Source organism: Callorhinchus milii, unplaced genomic scaffold (genome assembly GCF_018977255.1).
Source record: "Callorhinchus milii isolate IMCB2004 unplaced genomic scaffold, IMCB_Cmil_1.0 Scaffold6, whole genome shotgun sequence".
NCBI classification, from domain to species: Eukaryota; Metazoa; Chordata; class Chondrichthyes; order Chimaeriformes; family Callorhinchidae; genus Callorhinchus; species Callorhinchus milii.
This window is the reverse complement of record NW_024704747.1, coordinates 30,453,677-30,472,233: the sequence shown is the minus strand read 5'-3', so window position 1 is coordinate 30,472,233 and position 18,557 is coordinate 30,453,677. Positions and strand designations below refer to the sequence as shown.

Here is an 18,557-nt window from a genome sequence, read left to right as displayed (position 1 = left end):
GTGTTTTCTTCTATTGGTTTATAACTCAACATTTAACTTTTTTTTGCCAGATGTTGTTGAACTTGCATAAAAAGAGTTGGATGGAAGGCCTAACACTTCAGGACTACAGTGAACATTGTAAACTTAATGAAACTGTGGTGAAAGAGATGTTGGAACTGGCCAAAAACTACAACAAGGTATTGTTTAACAATCATAGAATTAGTAAGATGACTAAGTCTACTAGTGATAATATAGTGTGCCAACGATTGGTATTCCTGGGCGTTTTAACTTTAGTCTGTGATTGTTTTTCTTACAGGCTGTGGAGGAAGAGGATAAGATGACTCCAGAACAGCTGGCAATTAAAAATGTTGGGAAACAGGTGAGTTTGGGCAGTTGTCTGTATAATCTAGAGCACAGTGCTTTATTCACTTTACATAAAGAGTAACAGATGGTTGAAGAGGAGTTACAGATGTGCATGCAGTCCTCAGCAGGTCTGGGGGCTGCAGGAATATATCATTACCATCTCCAATCCACACAGCGATTGAATAGATTGCAAACTTCTTTCTGCAACGTCTTAAAGGTGTGATAAGGTGCTCTTGTCAAATGCAAGGATAATTATTATTATTATAAGCACATTTTTTTAAAAAAACGCGTGCCTGTCTAGAAGGTCACCTAATGGTGATTAATAATAATAATAATCCTTGCATTTGATATAGCGCTTTTCACGTCGGGAGGACGTCCCAAAGCGCTTCACAGAACACACTGTAAAGTGAATTGACTGTATATTTGTGGGCGAACGTGGCAGCCAATTGCGCACAGCAATGTCCCACAAACAGTCGTAGATTGAAAATGACCAATTTATTATTGTTTTGTTTGTTTTTTTGGAGGGATTATTATTAGGCTCTGTGTGGAGTAAGGAAACTTGCCCAAGGTTTCGCCCTCTGCCTGGAATTGAACTCAGGTCTCTCACTTGAAAAGCGAGTGCTCTAACCACTAATAATGGTCGTGTATCTGTTTTTTACAGGATCCAAAACGCCATTTGGAAGAGCACGTGGATGTGGTGATGACTTCAAATATTGTGCAGTGCTTAGCGGCCATGTTGGACACCGTGGTATTTAAATAGTAAAGTGTAATACTGTAAAATAATACACTCGTGTCACGTTTCCTTTTTGAGCTGTATCGTTTCTATTCATTGGGTGGCTTGTGAAGTGGAGGCCGCTGAAGACTAAACCTACCAGATGTGGAAGTCACTTGGCACCAATAATCTGTTGGGAGTATAACTGCATTCAACGACTTGCTATCCTGGCTGCTGTTAGATTGGTTACTAAGGACAGATGGAGTCAGATTATTTCAGCCTTGTATTTTTGTCATGAGGCTGAGTTTGCACCATAACTGGGGGGTTTGTTTCGCTTTGATTTTTGGTGAATATCAGGATTTTTTTCTTGTTCGTATAACCTTACTTTGCCTTCCTCTGTTAGATTTCAATTCATCAATAAAAAAAACATTTTAAAACCCTTACTTTTTCATTTCCTTCTACTTTAACTGTTCGCGTGCTTGGTAAAGGAGGGTCTGTGATGCCATGTTTCAGTTCTTAAATAAGCGTACGGAACAAGCTCCCTCGGGAGACCGTGGAAGCAGAAAGTGTTGTTTCTTTCAAGAACAAATTAGCTAGATTCCTGTTAGAAAATAATATCTGGGGATAGAGTGTATAGTTTGGGACACGACATGTCAAGCGACTGCCAGGATGGTGGAAGGTGAACTGGAAGGAACTTGATCTTCTTCTGCCTAGCAAACTTTTATGTTCTTCCTGGAGTAATGTAATATATATATAAAGTATATGCTGCTTGATTGTCAGCACTAAAGCTACAGCCAAACACACCTAAAGCAGTTGTACGTGGCTGAGGAACCTTCATTGTTTATTAAGAGCCACTCAGCACGGCAGAGACAGCACATGCCTAACACCTCTCGGGTCGGGGCTGTGAATCTGGCAGATGCTAAGGTCAAACTAGAATCTCGTCTGTGAAGAATGTCATTTCTCCTCCACCAACTGCTTGGCAGAGCCAACACCAAGGTACATTAACCCACAAATTCGAGATTAAAAATGCACACTTTTAAGATTTTGTTTTAAAAGCATTTGGGTTTAACCTTCCATTTATGCATCTGCCCACAACTAAAGCATAGGTTTAACGTGTAGCGCTCGATATTTTGAAAAAGATTAGCATTGTTGTTTTAAACACAAGTTTCCAATCGTTAGTGACATGCTGCCTGGATGTCCCCACAACAACAACAAATTGCATTTATATAGTGCCTTTCACATCGGGAGGACATCCCAAGGCATTCAGCTTTTGTCGTTTTCTGAAGAAAGACAACTTTAAACATATTTACACTTTAAAGATGAAATTTCCCTAACTGGCTGTGTTCTGTAATGATCTATAACCAGTACTTCATTCATTCTGATTCTTAAGAGGTTTACTGTTTTAACCTGGAAAGAAAACTGAAAAAAAATCATAAAAGTCATCTGTGGTTGAAATACAGCTCGAAAAAGGTAGAGATAAGTCCGAGCCTTACTTACCCCATCCTTTACCACGAGTTTTCAATCAGGAAAATGTTCCAAGTTCCCGGTGAGTTCAATGAACTGGCAAAAACTGGTCCAAAAATGGTCCTCTGAGTAACAATCCCTTCAAAAAATAGTAATAATAATTTGGTCACTCAATCCACAACTGTTTGTGGGACGCTGCTGTGTGCAATTGGCTGATGTGTTTCACCCAGAAAAATGCAGTCAATTCACTTTACAGTATATTCTGTGAAGCGCTTTGAGACGTCTCGAAGACGTGATCAGGCGCCGTATCAAATGCAAGAATTATTATTAGAGTACATATATAATCATCAATTTAAAGGGTCGATTTGTTCCAGAAACTGAGCACAAATTGTGTTTATATCGATAGCATCCTTGATAGGGGTAGCGACTGGCAGCGACTATTAGACATGTACACAACACAACCAGTTGAATTCATTAACTTTTAATGCCTAAGTACACCTGACCCAAGTGTTTCAAACGATTTGATTTGGTTTTGTAATGTAAATATGAACGTGTTTTTTTTTAAAAAAGCCCAAGGAACCATGGTTCTGTGTTTGTGCGTGTGTGGCGTGATTAAAATAGTAAGATATGTAATTTATTAATGATAAAATATGTCAGGCTACTGGGATTGATTGATCAAACTTCTGATGGAGATATTTTTTTACCAGATTTGCTGGTGTAAAAAGAGAGACACCATAGTCCCTCAATAAATAAGATATTGTATGGGTTTTTTTTCAATATGAGAAAGAACAATTTTTATTTTATTATAGTTTGTGGATTGCCATTTAGTCGAGACGTGTTGCATGTGTCTCAATCGGATGTATTGGCTTTGTCGCTGCTTTTATATGTGCGTCAACCGTAAGAAAAAAAAAAGTTGGGTCCTTTTTGCAACAGTAAGTGGTTTAACAATGTTAAGTGTTTGGAAGATGTTCCCACCTGGTGTGGGAGAATGAGACTTATTGCAGACTCGGTGAAGTTGGATTGCAGTTGCACACAGTGCCATCCATTTCAGACCAGTTTTTTTTTAAGCGATGAAAACTGTCAATGTCCACCATCTATCTCACAGGCTCTTTCACACAGAAAAATAATTGGTCCTTTTCAAGCTGTGGTGTGTGATGCCGATCCTCACAGGGGAATTCTGTTATTCTCCAGGAATAATTATGAAAAGGACTTTTTCATTGACTGCAAATAAAGTTCTCTCACTTCGTTTTATAACATGGAAAGGGGCAGAAAAACGCGCGTGTAAATTGCAAATCATATCATTCTGTTTGAATCGTGATATGATATATTTGATGATACAATGGTGCGGGTGTGTGTGTGTGTGTGTATGTGTGTGTAAGTGTGTATGATGTGTGTCTATGTGTGTACGATGTGTGTGTATGTGTGTGTAAGTGTGTATGATGTGTGTAAGTGTGTATGATGTGTGTGTATGTGTGTAAGTGTGTATGATGTGTGTATGATGTGTGTGTATGATGTGTGTATGTGCGTGTATGTGTGTGTATGTGTGTGTGTATGTGTGTGTATGTGTGTGTGTATGTGTATGTGTGTGTATGATGTGTGTGTATGTGTATGTGTGTGTATGATGTGTATGTATGTGTATGTGTGTGTGTGTATGTGTGTGTGTGTATGTGTGTGTGTATGATTTGTGTGTATGTGTGTGTATGTGTGTGTATGTGTATGTATGTGTATGTGTGTGTATGTGTGTGTGTGTATGATGTGTATATGTGTGTATGATGTGTATGATGTGTGTGTGTGTGTTGTGCACGTCTTTCAATATGTAATTTCTTACATTTATCAGATGCGTAAAAAAATAATTCTCAAAAACGATGCATTTGGAAACGTTCGAACTGCGAAATTCTTAAAGAAAGAATTCCGAGCGATGTATATAACGGTAATCAGGTGTTTGTGATCAGTGGTGTTACCCCCACACGGGAGGGCTCGTCACGGGGTCAATTAGGGTCCTGTGCTATGTGATGGCTCACAGGTGCACTGAGCCGAACCCCTCCTGAACCCGTCTCCAAACCACACCAGTGGCCGCGGACTCACATGGACTGTCTCTCTGTAAGTTGGTGAAACAAACATCATCAGTATGTGCAAGTGCTGAATTATTTGTCACGTCAATGTTTAAGACCCCATAAAAGCCGCGCGGCCTTTATCTGTGCACCTTATATAAAGAGAAGTCCAGGGCAGGGAGGGCAGGGCATGGAGGACAGGGCAGGGAGGACAGGGTAGGACAGGGAGGGTAGGACAGGGCAGGTAGGACAGGGCAGGTAGGGAGGGCAGGGCAGGGAGGACAGGACAGGGAGGGTAGGACAGGGCAGGGAGGGCAGGGCTGGCAGGACAGGGCAGGGAGGACAGGGCAGGGAGGGCAGGACAGGGAGGACAGGGAGGGCAGGCAGGGCAGGGAGGACAGGACAGGGAGGACAGGACAGGGAGGGTAGGACAGGGCAGGGAGGGCAGGGCAGGGAGGGCAGGACAGGCAGGACAGGGCAGGGGGGGCAGGACAGGGAGGACAAGGGAGGACAGGGCAGGGAGGACAGGGCAGGACAGGGAGGACAACCTCGTTCACTAAATACTTTTCCCAAAGCGTTAGGAAGGAAGTGAACCGAGCACATTTGTAAATGTTTTGGTAACTCGCTATGTGTATAAGCCTTTCAGTAGTAACTTCACATCTGCTTAATATTTATAAGATCCCAATGTCTCCGCTTGTGCTGAAAACAGTGATTCCATCAATATTACATTTAACGGCAAAATCTCTGAAGATTTTCACAGTATTATGATCATCGCCATCATCTCACACGAGTGTTTAGTGCGGTTCACAGTGTAAACTTCTTAAATAGTCAATTGGGCGAATAAAGGTTTAGAAAATAAATTAAATTGGGAAATGTGGGTCATTCCTTTTAGATAGGTGTAACCTACGCTTTTTCCGGCCCATTGGATATTTTTTGTGTGTCTCAAAGGCTAAACTATTGCTCCAAAGACCTCGGTAAAAGTACTTAAATATTTCAAAAGGGACATCCACTAGAACCTTGCAATGTGGGGGAAGCAATTAGATCGCTCTCTGTTCTGGGCAAATTATTAAAGCAGATTGTTTTCTTAAGTATTTAAGTAAAATGACATTTGGCGCATCTTGTATAAAAGTGAGATAATTGGTGAAATCCGCCTTGAAGGTATGTGGCTTGGAATCATGTTTAGTATTATAAAACTGGGCTGTCTGTCTTACTGAGTTGCTATCTACAGATCAGGGGATGGGCAACACTGTACACACTGCCTGTGCTAAATGCAAAACAAATCTTTAGGAAATCCTTGTGTTGACAGTCACACAGTTTAGCTGAATGTAACTGGAGAGAGATCTTTCTTCGCTGTGACTGTCCACAGAGCTCGAGGAGGGAGAGGTTCCTGGTTAGCAACATGCAACCCAACCTGTCTCTCCAAAATGAGATCATCTCACGATTTGCCATGACTTTCCATTAGGACTCAGGTGATTAGCCTAATTAATGTGTGTCTAATTAAATTACTGTCAGCGGATAACCAATGACAAGAGCCGTTTCATTAGCTGTGCAACCGGGAAGATCCAAAAAAATGAGCGCTTTATTATTACTGCCTCAAAGTGTCAATTGGCCAATCTCTGAGAGAGAGAGAGAGAGAGAGAAACTCCAGTTACCAGCATTTCTGAGACTGTTTTAAGAATTGCTTTCAAGGCGGTTTTGTTTATTTGCATTTGCTGCTATTTGAGGGTTTGTGGAGAGGGAAGCGATTGCTGGTTGAGATATGCAGTTGGAGCATTGCTTATCTCCCTCTATAATGCTCTCCAAGAAATTTCTGAATGTGAACAGCGCTTATTCCAACAGCGATCTCGCTCTGCATGATCATCCCATCATCTCGGCCAGTGAGAACCTGGAGAGAAGCTCACCTCTGAAGAAGATCACCAGGGGGATGACCAATCAGTCAGACACAGACAATTTCTCTGACTCCAAGGAGGCGTCGGGGGACGCGCAGAGAAGCAAGCTCTCTCCTCTGCTGGACGAGGGCTCTGAAATTCGTCACACTTTCGATGGCTCAGCGGCAGACAGATATCTCCTGTCACAAGCCAACCAGCCACACCAGCCGACTGCTGCTCCCACCAGTGCCATGTTCCCTTACACTGGCCAACATGGACCTGCACACCCAGCCTTCTCTATCAGCAGCCCCGGCAGGTACATGGCTCACCATCCTGTCATCACCAATGGAGCCTACAATAGCATCCTTTCCAACTCCTCTCCCCAAGGCTACCCGGCTTCAGGCTACCCCTACCCTCAACAGTATGGACACAGCTACCAGGGAGGACCTTTCTACCAGTTCTCCTCTGGCCAGCCCGGGCTGGTCCCTGGTAAAGCCCAGGTCTATCTGTGCAACAGACCCCTCTGGCTGAAATTTCACAGACATCAAACGGAAATGATCATCACTAAACAAGGCAGGTAAGTAAACCTGATCTCTCTGTCTGTCTCTCATTGTCTCAAAAGCCAAACACTTTCACAGTTTATGGATCACACACTCACACCCACACTATATATATATATATATATATACACACACAACACGCTCAGGGGACCAGGGGATGGGAAGCGGCAATGATTAATTGGTAAATAGATTCATATATTTTATTTAAGGAAACACAATTTGCAGAATCAAATAACTGAGTGTCTTTGAGAAGCTTCAATTAGCGAATGCGGATCCACCAGTTTCTAAAGGCCGAATATTTTGACCCCGATTTTATTTTGTTAACCCGTTTATTTAACCTGTTTTGTTTTAATAATCGTTTCCGTTGTATGTAAAGACTTGTCTTATAACGATAAAACTCGTCATTCGTTTGAGCAAATGTTGTGAGTTTCACAAGTGTGCGTTTACAGCAATAAAGCGACAATAAAACACAACATAAATCAATCGAAAATGGTATTTCAAGTGTTTATTAACGATATACTATTTGATGCATCTTCTCTTCATTGGAACTCACACACCAGACTGGATACTAGGAGTTAAAATAATATAAATATTAATAATAATAATCCTTACATTTGACAAAGCGCCTTTGAGACGTCTCAAAGCCCTTCACAGAATGTACTGTAAAGTGAATTGACTGTATTTTGAGGGCGAAACAGTCAGTTGCGCAAAGCGCTTTCCCACAAACAGTGGTGGACTGAGTGACCGAATTATTATTATTTTTGCAGGAATTATTACTACTAAATATTAAGAATTTAGATTTCGGGATTATTCTCACTACATATCAAGAATGTCAGGCAGTTACGGTGCGCCATGAGCTGACACATTAACCCCCTGTACCTAAATGGTTTGAGTTTGAATCAATCTGTATATAATCTTCTGTTTCAGGCGCATGTTTCCGTTTTTGAGTTTCAACATCTCCGGGTTGGACCCGACGGCACATTACAATATATTTGTGGATATAATCCTCGCTGATCCCAATCACTGGCGATTCCAAGGAGGGAAATGGGTTCCTTGTGGGAAAGCTGATACAAATGTACAAGGCAAGTTATTCTCCCACCAGCATTTAGTTATGTTTATGTTAGACTTAGATTTATATTCGGGAACCATTTCATTATTCAGATTAAGTTTCGATAAAATCCGCGCTCTCCTCTCAGAGTTGTTTATGATTCAGATAATTGCTGTGTTTTTAATCCATTCAGTGTTTTGCGATGTGATGTGTGTCGGTGGTGGTGAGTCCTATATGCAATGGGCAAAGTGGGGTTGTGCTGTATAATAAGTAGTAACTGGGCTGTGAATCTCTGGATGTCTCCGACAGGGAACAGGATTTATATGCACCCGGACTCCCCCAACACAGGAGCTCACTGGATGAGACAAGAGATTTCTTTTGGGAAATTAAAATTGACCAACAACAAAGGAGCATCGAACAACAACGGGCAGGTAATGGGCAATGTGGCGACGGTTTGAATCCCAAGTGGGTACCTGGGCCTCTCAGTAATTCTTCCCCAAACCCCTCCCCCCCTCTGAAAAGCACAGATACACATTCACCAGTTAACTGCGAAGTTTAAGGGTGTTTGTATTTACTCGCACAAGAGGAGTGTGTGTGCACGAATGCTCCCGTTGTCGTGATGTCCAGCGACAGACAGTGACACAGCTCCAATAGACAGCACATACAGTGGGCAAAGTGGGTTTATTTATCTCTCTGTGTGACACTGACACACACACACACACAGTAAAGCCTTGTCCGTGTGGTTTCCTGGACAGATGGTTGTATTACAATCTCTACACAAGTACCAGCCTCGGCTACACGTGGTGGAGGTGAACGAAGATGGGGCGGAGGACACCAACCAACCGAGCAGAGTCCAGACCTTCTCCTTCCCGGAGACTCAGTTCATAGCAGTCACCGCGTATCAGAACACAGACGTGAGCTCTCCATCATACTCCCTGTTTTACTGACTTTGATAGTCTTGCGAGTTTGTTCCACCAGAGATCCAACGGCTCAGCGATGCGAGTTACCGTTACACCTCATTAGTCATTGTTATTCGAATGAGTATTTAAAGTGGTAACACAATTAAACGCGAAGACGCGATGAGGCGCCGAACCAATTGCATTGATTGTTGTTATTGCTATTTATTACAAGTGTATTTTTTTTATATCACTCTTTGGATAACCCCGAGGTTTGTGAGGCTTTGTCCCTCTATAATGTCTCCCATTTAGGTTGAAATGTACAATAGTTTAAAACATAAACTAAAATCAAACGGGGTTTTTTAATCAACGTCGTAAAATATCTGCCATTTACTTTTTCTTTAATTAATTTATAAAAAAGGCTTCGAATCAAACGCTTCATTCAATAAATTTTATTTCTGAACAGTTATGTTGCGTGTTTGTGTGTGTGTCTGTGTGTGTGTGTATATATATAAAACACCGTGGGAAAATATCGCCAATACTATTACTACCAATAATAATTTGATATACATTGAAAGTATCATTGGTAAGACAAGACCGTATATATTACTTTACTTATTTAACTTTCTCTTCTATGTATGGAGTGAGTGACCACAGAGATGTTCGTTTTAGACTTTGATATTCACATTAATATTTCAGTAAGTTATCTGTGTGCGCGTGTGTTTTGTTGTCTGTGTCTATGTGTACAGGTTTGGTTCAGGAGAAATCTTGGGGACTGATGCCTTTCAAACATACACATTCCCCGTTGAAATCTAACTATTTTATTTATTTTGCAGATTACACAGTTGAAAATAGATCATAATCCCTTTGCCAAAGGGTTTAGAGATAACTACGATACGTAAGTGTTTTTTTTTTTCAATTAAGTATATCTATATAATAAGCAATTTTATATTTGCTCGATCCTATGTTTTTGATGTGGAACTTTATAATAAATGTTAAGACCATTTCTTCTCGAATTTGAACTGGTAAAATAACATGGCATTTGGTACCTCAGCACTTTGTGAATTATTACAATTGTTTTTTATATGGAACTTACAATGTATACTTATAATCGTGAATGCAAGGATTATTCACAATTATAAGTGTTATAAATTTCGCCCACAAAATATATAGTCAATTCAGCTTACAGTATATCCGCAAAGCGCTCTGAGACATCACAAAGTCAAGGTAAGGAGCTATATCAACTGCAAGGATTGTTATTAGTATTACATTTTAAATCAAGGTGTTAGATCATTTGAGTTTTGTATCACGTTAGGTGGCAAGGGGACCAGGATTCCAAATAGCTTATCTTTTTTTTATGTCTTTAGGGTAACGTTTTTTTTATTACAAGACTGACCTGATTAGAAGTAAATGTGAAATCTATTAGGGAAACGAAAGAAACAATGGAAATCCGCAGTAGAGAGAAATGCAGATCAATTAGCAGCTGAAAGAGACAGATGGGTTAACATGTTGGTAAAATGACGCTCAATCCTCGATAAGGTATAGCCCTGCAGTGCAGACATGATATGGCGCTATATCAAATGCAAGGATTATTATTATCACTTCATTGAGACGCCTCGAAGAGCTTCACAGATATACTGTAAAGATGATTGACTGTATTTTGTGGGCAAAAGGCAGCAGCCGAATTCTGCACAAACAGTCACGAACAAATGACCAATTTTATTTGGGGGATTGTTGGCTGGGACACCAGGAGAGAGAAACTCCCTTCTCTTTTCGAAAAGGATCTTTAAAGTCCACCTGAACAGGCAGACTGGACCTTGGTTTAATGTCTCATCTTTCCCTCCCCTCCCCCTGACCATTTCCCCCCAATGCTCGGGTCCTGACCCAACTGTACAGCGCCTCGGGACGTCCTCCCGACGTGAAAGGCGCTCTATAAATGAAATCTTGTTGTTGTTCATCTAAAGCACGGCTCCTCTGACAATGCAACCTCCATCCCCCCAGCGCTGCACTGGAGTATGGAGCATCACCTTAGTCCATGTGACTCCAAGTCCTGACGTGGGGCTTGAACTCACAACCTTCTGACTCGGAGTTGAGAATGCTACCACAGTGCTAGGCTGACTCACAAGGGCATTAAGAAACCTTAACTACCCAAAAGTACTTATATGCCTCTTTCAGATGCTGTGAATTGCTAGTTTCCATTTTTATTTCAGATTCCCATTTTATTTCTAGTTTTTCCAATTATTCCTGGCTTTTCTCTTTAAATCAATTAGCGGTCATTGACTTCCGATAACATTGGCCATTTATCATAGCATGGCACATTCCAGAAGGTGGAATCCCCACAGAACTGATGGGAGTTGTGAACTGTATGCTATTATTGCTGTATTTCAAGATTTTTATTTACTGGAACTGAAATTGTGAGATTGTCTGTCAGATGCAAATTGGACTTGAACTGTGACATGCATTGTTGGTGGTGATGTACAGTCCTGTAGCTCAGTGGTTAGAGCACTCGCCTCGCAGGCGAGAGGACCTGGTTTCAATTACCAGGCGAAAAGTTGGGCAAGTTTCCTTACTCCACATGCCTCTTTACCGAGCAGTATGTAGGAACCTGCTTGTTAGTCGATGAGCGGAATGCTTTTCCGAGTATAATAATCCGCTCAAAAAAATTTAGTCACTTAATCCACGACTGTTTGTGGGACACGGCTCCGTGCAACTGGCTGCCGCGTTCTGCCCACAAAATAATTCACTTTACAATATATTAGGTAAAGCGCTTTGAGACATCTCGAAAACGTGGTAAGGTGTTATATCAGATGCAAGGATTATTATTATTATTTCCAGATATTATTTTATTGGAATTGAATTTGGAAGATTGTCTGTCAGATGCAAATTGGACTTGAACTGGATACAGTCTGTGATTTGCAATGTTGGTGCTGATGTAAAGTGGATCAGGAATTCTGTATGGATGTGTATTGGAGCAGGGAGGCAGACAGGCAGGACCTTGGTTTGAGTGTCACTTTCTAAGGACAGCACCTTTAGCAATGTAACACTATCTCCAGTGCTGCAGTGGATCAGGTATGTGCTGAGGTGTAATGAGTCTCAGATTGGCTTCAGTTGTGGAATTCTCACCTGAGTCAGAGGCTGAGTTCAAGCCTCACACGGGGACTTTGAACTCAAAGTCTCGGCCAGAATGGTTGGTGAGTGCTGCATTGTTATAAGCGCTCGCCTTCAGATGAACCACTAAAACGGAGGGTCCTTCTGCTTCATTGGAAGGATGTGGACGATTTCATGGCACCATTCAAAACACTCTTTTGTCCCCCCTCGACCCAAAAAAAACCCTCCAGATAAATTGGTCATTCACTTCATTTGCTTTTTATGTATCCAAATTGGCTGATACCTTTGCCTACAATGTACAGTACGTACAGTCGATAACCATTACCTTTGAAAGGGTTCCAAGTTGTAAGTGGCATATGATCAGGAGTGGAGGGTGGGGGACTGAGGTGCCTTGGGATCAGGAATTCAGAGTCTGAGAAGCTTTGGGATGGGGTGAAGGTGAGGTGGAATGGGGATCTGAGGTGGACCAGGGTCAGAGGTGGTGGTGTGGGGCTGAGCTCGACAACGCTAATTTGTCACCTTCCAACTCCTCCTCCACAAGCTGCAGATCATCCAGAACTCTGCAGCCATATCCTCTCCCACACCAGGCTCCATGACCCCATCACCCCCACCCTCGCCCGGTTCCACTGGCTGCCCATCCCTCAGAGGATAGAATTCAAAATCCTCGTCCTTGTCTTCAAAGCCCTTAATGGCATTGCCCCCTCCTACCTCTATGCCCTGCTAACCCCATACTGACCTGCCCTCTCCCTCCACTCAACGGGCTCCGGCCTGCTCCACATCCCCTGCCCGACCCACTCCACCATCGGTGGTCAGACCTCCAGCCTCACTGACCCCTACCCTTTGGAAACTCCATTCCACAATCCTTTTGCCTTCCCTCCCTCCCCCTCAAGACCCTCCTCTTCAACTGCGCCTTCGGTCACCCTCCTACCCCTACCCTCCTGATCCCAACCCCCAGCTCAGGTCCAAATCCCTGACTGTCCAGCACCTTGGGACGCCCTCCTGATGAGAAAGGCGCTGTACTGATATAGTTTGTTGTTGATGTATCAAATGCAAAGGTAATTATTATTACTACTTATTAGATTTCCTGCTTTCATATTACGTTAATCAAAGTGAGGATTGGAACAAATACACGAGGCATTGCTTTGTCCGCAGAAATCCGTGTTTAATGTTTTGTGGATTTGGGATAAAAGTACCTTTAGGGTCAGTCCCCACCAGTGGAATTCTGTCGATTCACGTTACAGTGCATCCAGTGAAGCGCTTTGAGACATCTCAACGACGCGATAAGATGCTACATCAAATGCAAGGATTATTATTATTATCCCAGCGTAGTCATTCCTCAAAATAAATAATAATTTGGTCACTCAATCCACGACTTTGTGGGATGTCGCTGTGCGCAATTGGCTGCCGCGTTTCTGTCACAGAAAACAGTCACTACACTTTATTCTGTGAAGCGCTTTGAAATGTCTCGAAGACGTGATAACAATAATAATCCTTACATCTGATACAGCAGCTTATCACGTCATATCGCACTCTCTGACTGTCTCTCTCTTCATCTGTCACTCTCTCTCCCTTCCCCGCTCTCACACTCCCCCTGTGTCTCTCACTCCCCCCTCTCTGTGTCTCTCTCACTCCCCCCTCTCTGTCTCTCTCACTCCCCCTCTCTGTCTCTCTCACTCCCCTCTATGTCTCTCTCACTCCCCCTCTCCCCCCCCCCACTCTGTATCTCACTCCCCCTCTCCGTGTCTCACTCACCCTCCCCGCCTCTCTGTGTGTCTCACTTCCCCTCTCCCCCTTCTGTGTGTCTCACTCCCCCTCTCCCCCCTCTGTGTGTCTCACTCCCCCTCTCCCCCCTCTGTGTGTCTCACTCCCCCTCTCCCCCCTCTGTGTGTCTCACTCCCCCTCTCCCCCCTCTGTGTGTCTCACTCCCCCTCTCCCCGCTCTGTGTGTCTCACTCCCCCTCTCCCCCCTCTGTGTGTCTCACTCCCCCTCTCCCCCCTCTGTGTGTCTCACTCCCCCTCTCCCCCCTCTCTGTGTCTCACTCCCCCTCTCCCCCCCCTCTCTGTGTGTCTCACTCCCCCTCTCTCTGTGTCTCACTCCCCCTCTCTCTGTGTCTCACTCCCCCCCCCGTGTCTCCCTCTCTCTGTGCCCCCCCCCACCGCCCCCCCCACAGGATCTACACGGGCTGCGACGTTGACCGCCTGACGCCGTCGCCCAGTGAGTGCCCGCGGGGCGGTGTGGGGGTGGGGGTGGGGGTGATGGGCCGCTACGCGGTGGCCCAGTCCTTCCTACAGGAGCAGTTCGTCAGCAGCTACGCCAAGGCCCGGTTCCACCCGGGGCCGCACGGCAGCGCGGGGGGTCTCCTGTCCCCGCAGCCCCCGCCGCCCGAGGAGCCCGCGCCGTCCCCCTCGCCCTCCCCGCAGCGCTGGTTCGTGACGCCGCTGCAGCCGCCGCCGCACTCGGGGCCGCACCGCCTGGACTTCCCTTCGCCCTACGACCCCGACTTCTCGGCGGGAAACGCCGCCATCTTGTCGTACGGCGTCAAGTCGCTGCCGCTCCCGCCGCCGCCCCCCCCGCCCCCGCCGCCGCCTTCCTCCTCCTCGTCCTCCTCCTCGTCCTCCTCCCGCCCGCCGCTCGGTTACTACCCTGACCCGGCCGGCTGGGCTGCCCGCGGGGTCCACGCCGCCGCCGCCTCCTCGGCCGCTCAGTACTCCTGTAAATCCAGCTCGGGGCTGTCCTGGGCCCGCGGGGCCTCGGCCTCGGGTAACGCTTACCTGCTGGAGGAGGCGGCGGCGGCGGCGGAGGCTCTCGGCCCCGAGCGCTCGGCCCTCACCTCCGCCGCCGCCGCCGCCGAGGACGGCAAAGGGAAGGAGCTGCCGGACTCGGGCTCGGGCTCGGGGTGGATCGAGGTGGCGGCTCCTCCTTCCATCAAGGCCCTGGAAGCCGCGGACTCGGCGGCGCTGTACGAGCAGGTGAAGAGGAGGCGCATCTCGGCCGACACGGCCCAGGCCCCCGCCTCGGCCTCGGACACCGCCGCCGCCCTCAAGAGCGAGGCGCTGACCTCCCGCGACTGTGACAAGCACTGCGCCAAGGAGCTGGCCTTCTATGGCTTCTACTCGCACGCCTAGAGCCCGGGGACACACACACACACAGAGACAGACAGACAGACAGACAGACAGACACAGACACACACAGACACAGAGACAGACACACAGACAGACAGACACAGACAGACAGACACACAGACACACACACAGACAGACACACACAGAGACACAGAGACAGATAGAGACACACAGACAGACACACACACAGACACAGACACACACAGAGACAGACACACAGAGACAGACACAGACACACAGACAGACACACACACAGACACAGACACAGACACACACAGAGACAGACACACACAGACAGACAGACACAGAGACAGACACACACACAGACAGTCACACAGACAGACAGAGAGACAGACACAGACAGACACACACACAGACAGACACACACACAGACACAGACAGACAGACACACACACAGAGACAGACACACACAGAGACAGACACACACAGACACACAGACAGACACACAGACAGACACACGCAGACACACAGACAGACACACACACAGACAGACACACACACACACAGACAGAGACAGACAGACACACATACACACCACATATAGACAGACACACAGACCCTCAGATACTTGTCACACACAGAGAGAGACTGACCCTGAGCTACTGACCAGACAGACACGCAGACTGACCCACAGATACTTGTCACACTGACAGACAGACACTGGCCAAACACACAAGACACTTGTCAGACAGACAGACTGATAAGACACACAGATTGAGCCCCAGACACTTGGTTAACCCACAGATAGTCAGACGGATGGAGGCTAAGATATTTGTCCTGACACCCCTCAACCTGCAGGGTCTGAGATGTGAACAGCCAGACAGCCGAGAACCCCCTGGTCAGGCAGACAGAAATCCTGAGATAGACTGAAGCCACCATACTCACGGTCAGAGAAACACAGACAACCCAAGGCCCTGCCAGATATGGCTTTCCCCAAACTATACGACTGACAGACAGACAGCTCGAGATCCTGAGACAGACAGATAGACTAAGACATCCAACTAACCTGAGAGAGGGAGAGAAAGTCAGACAGGTGCCCTCAGACAGACTGACCCAACTGAAACCAACCCACAAAGACATGTAGAGTATAGACCTCAAACCTCAGACACAGGTGTCCAGGCAAACAGACTCCTGAGGACAGAGGAATTAAAACAAATGAGACTGAAGAGCCCCCTCGACAAGACAAACAAACAGAGACCCTCACCCAAGAGAAGGACCCCAGATAGACTGAGCTAGGCCAGTGGTTGGGGAGGCGGGAAGTCCATCACACACACAAGCTGCTGTTCCTGGAAGTGCCAAATCTTAAATTAAAAAAAGAGCTCAGTCTTACATTTTGCCCACAAAAAATAAAGTCAATTCACTTTACAGTGTATCTTGTGAAGTGCTTTGAGACGTCTCGAAGACGTGATAAGGCACTGTATCAAATATAAGTATTATTAGCAATGGTTGGTGCCAAAACAAAGCGACTTCTCTTTGGGGTTGTGATGATGATCATCATTGTAAATACCTTATAATCCCAGGGGCTGGTGTTCTAATAAATCAGTCAGTGTTTGTGTATCATTCACTCATTAGATACAGTCCAGTTGAGGCAGGAGTGCGTTCATTTGTATAGTGTGTGTGTGTACTTCATTTGAAATGAAAAATGTAAATTTGTGTCTGTACAGGATGCTTCTATTTAAATCCTAAATGGCTAATTTTACAGTTAATCCAGTAATTTATAATCACATGTATAGATTATTTTAAACGGTTAGATCAATGACATCTTGCCTTACATTCCCCCCACCTCCAATAGCTCAGATTTATAGAGTGAATTTTACTGCATTCATTCACTTTTTTTTATATAAAAAAGAAATGTAGATTTTAGCAGTTCTTTTTCTTGCACAATTCATTACCATTACTGCAGTTTTGATGCCACGTTTCATTAACAAAATCACCCTCCAAGAGAAAAGTATATTATGATGGGTTTCCTAAAGGGTTTATTTTATCATATAACTCTTTTTGAGGCTTTTGATCATGTAAATTTTGTTTATTCTGTAAAGATATGGTTGTGTTTGTATATGGAGACACTTTTCATTGGGTTCCAGTCTGTGAAGTGAATGTCACAGATGCTGTTTGTTTCTGCCAGTTTGTAAGGTATAAAATAAAATATTAAAACACTATGAGACCGTTTTTTGTTTTAGTTTTATGAGTGAAGTGATACGGCGATATATAATAATCCTTGAATTTGATTTAGTGCCTTATCACGTCTTTGAGACTTCTCAAAGTGCTTCACACAATATACCGTGAAGTCAATTGACTGTATATTTTGTGGGTCAAAGCCACAAACTATATCAAATGCAAGGATTATTATTATTACTGGACACTTTCAACCCTGGAACACACTGAGAGACCAGGAGTAATTTAGTGCTTGTATAATCTCATTGAAAAATTCTCTACTTAAGTCATATTTTGACGTTGGCTGAAAGCTGTTGCAATAAAATTTATGTCAGAGTGGATTTGCTCTGGTAATGGATGAAGATGTTGACGAAAACCGAGCTAAAAATCCCAATTGTAATGAGGGAAATTTGGATATCATCTTTTACAAGGTATGTATATATATTTTGTTGGAAATTTCGGATTTTGTTTTAACAAGATCATGGTTTTATTTATACATCCAGATATTCAAGTTGAACTGTTATTGATGTGGACAAATTACCTGTAATAAATAATTCATTCCAGATGAGCATTTAGCAATTTTTGTTCAAATTGTGTTGAACTAAAAGTGGGACTTGCAACGCGAGAAATATTTTCATTTGAAATGTAATCAATTAAATGAACACAGTATAAATCAGTCTAAATTTATAAACGATATTTGCTTTTAAAATAGATTCATTTCAACTTTAAATATGTGTTTTTCCTTCTGCATTTTCTAACATTGCAATATACTGTATATACATAGATGTGAACATTATTCGATTAAATACCCTGTAATGTACATTATTTTTGATTGAGGATTGCAGTAGCATTTCTGGATCGATACGGGTTATAATAATCGTTTACCAATTGATTATAGCAATATTATAACCCGAATATTAGAAATTCCAAACTTTGTGTAATTTCCCTCCAGCCACTCGTTTGCTTTAATTCTATTCAATATGTTTAACCTACTGGAATTCAAGTCTTTATTGTAAACGTTGAACACGATAAATAAATTGCAGGTATACATAGAAATGCATTTCAAATGGGCCGGATTTATAAATCAATCAGGCAGAAATACTTTAAGGAACTCGTCTATCCAATAAAATAACTTTCAATTTTATATATATTTGAAAGTCGTTTTATTGGATATATAAAAACAACTCCAGCTATAAATATATATATCCACA

The 18,557-nt window shown here is 43.9% G+C and overlaps 2 protein-coding genes across 2 annotated transcripts in view; both read left to right on the top strand.

Annotated features, from left to right (window-relative positions):
- psmd14 (proteasome 26S subunit, non-ATPase 14) overlaps positions 1 to 1,493 on the top strand; it is a gene marked incomplete at its 5' end in the record, with an annotated part of 30,974 nt that extends 29,481 nt beyond the window's left edge. Inside the window, 3 exon segments of the mRNA NM_001292758.1 lie at positions 51 to 176; positions 296 to 358; positions 1,004 to 1,493. Of these exon segments, the coding sequence (NP_001279687.1) occupies positions 51 to 176; positions 296 to 358; positions 1,004 to 1,102 (288 nt within the window). The 3' untranslated portion in view covers positions 1,103 to 1,493.
- A 4,868-nt stretch (positions 1,494 to 6,361) lies between these two features.
- LOC103176372 (sodium-driven chloride bicarbonate exchanger) overlaps positions 6,362 to 18,557 on the top strand; it is a 55,805-nt gene continuing 43,609 nt past the window's right edge. The window contains 8 exon segments of the mRNA XM_042336253.1: positions 6,362 to 7,035; positions 7,946 to 8,079; positions 8,355 to 8,476; positions 8,801 to 8,959; positions 9,778 to 9,839; positions 14,220 to 14,579; positions 14,772 to 15,168; positions 17,682 to 17,777. Coding sequence (XP_042192187.1) covers positions 6,362 to 7,035; positions 7,946 to 8,079; positions 8,355 to 8,476; positions 8,801 to 8,959; positions 9,778 to 9,839; positions 14,220 to 14,579; positions 14,772 to 15,168; positions 17,682 to 17,777 — 2,004 coding nt within the window.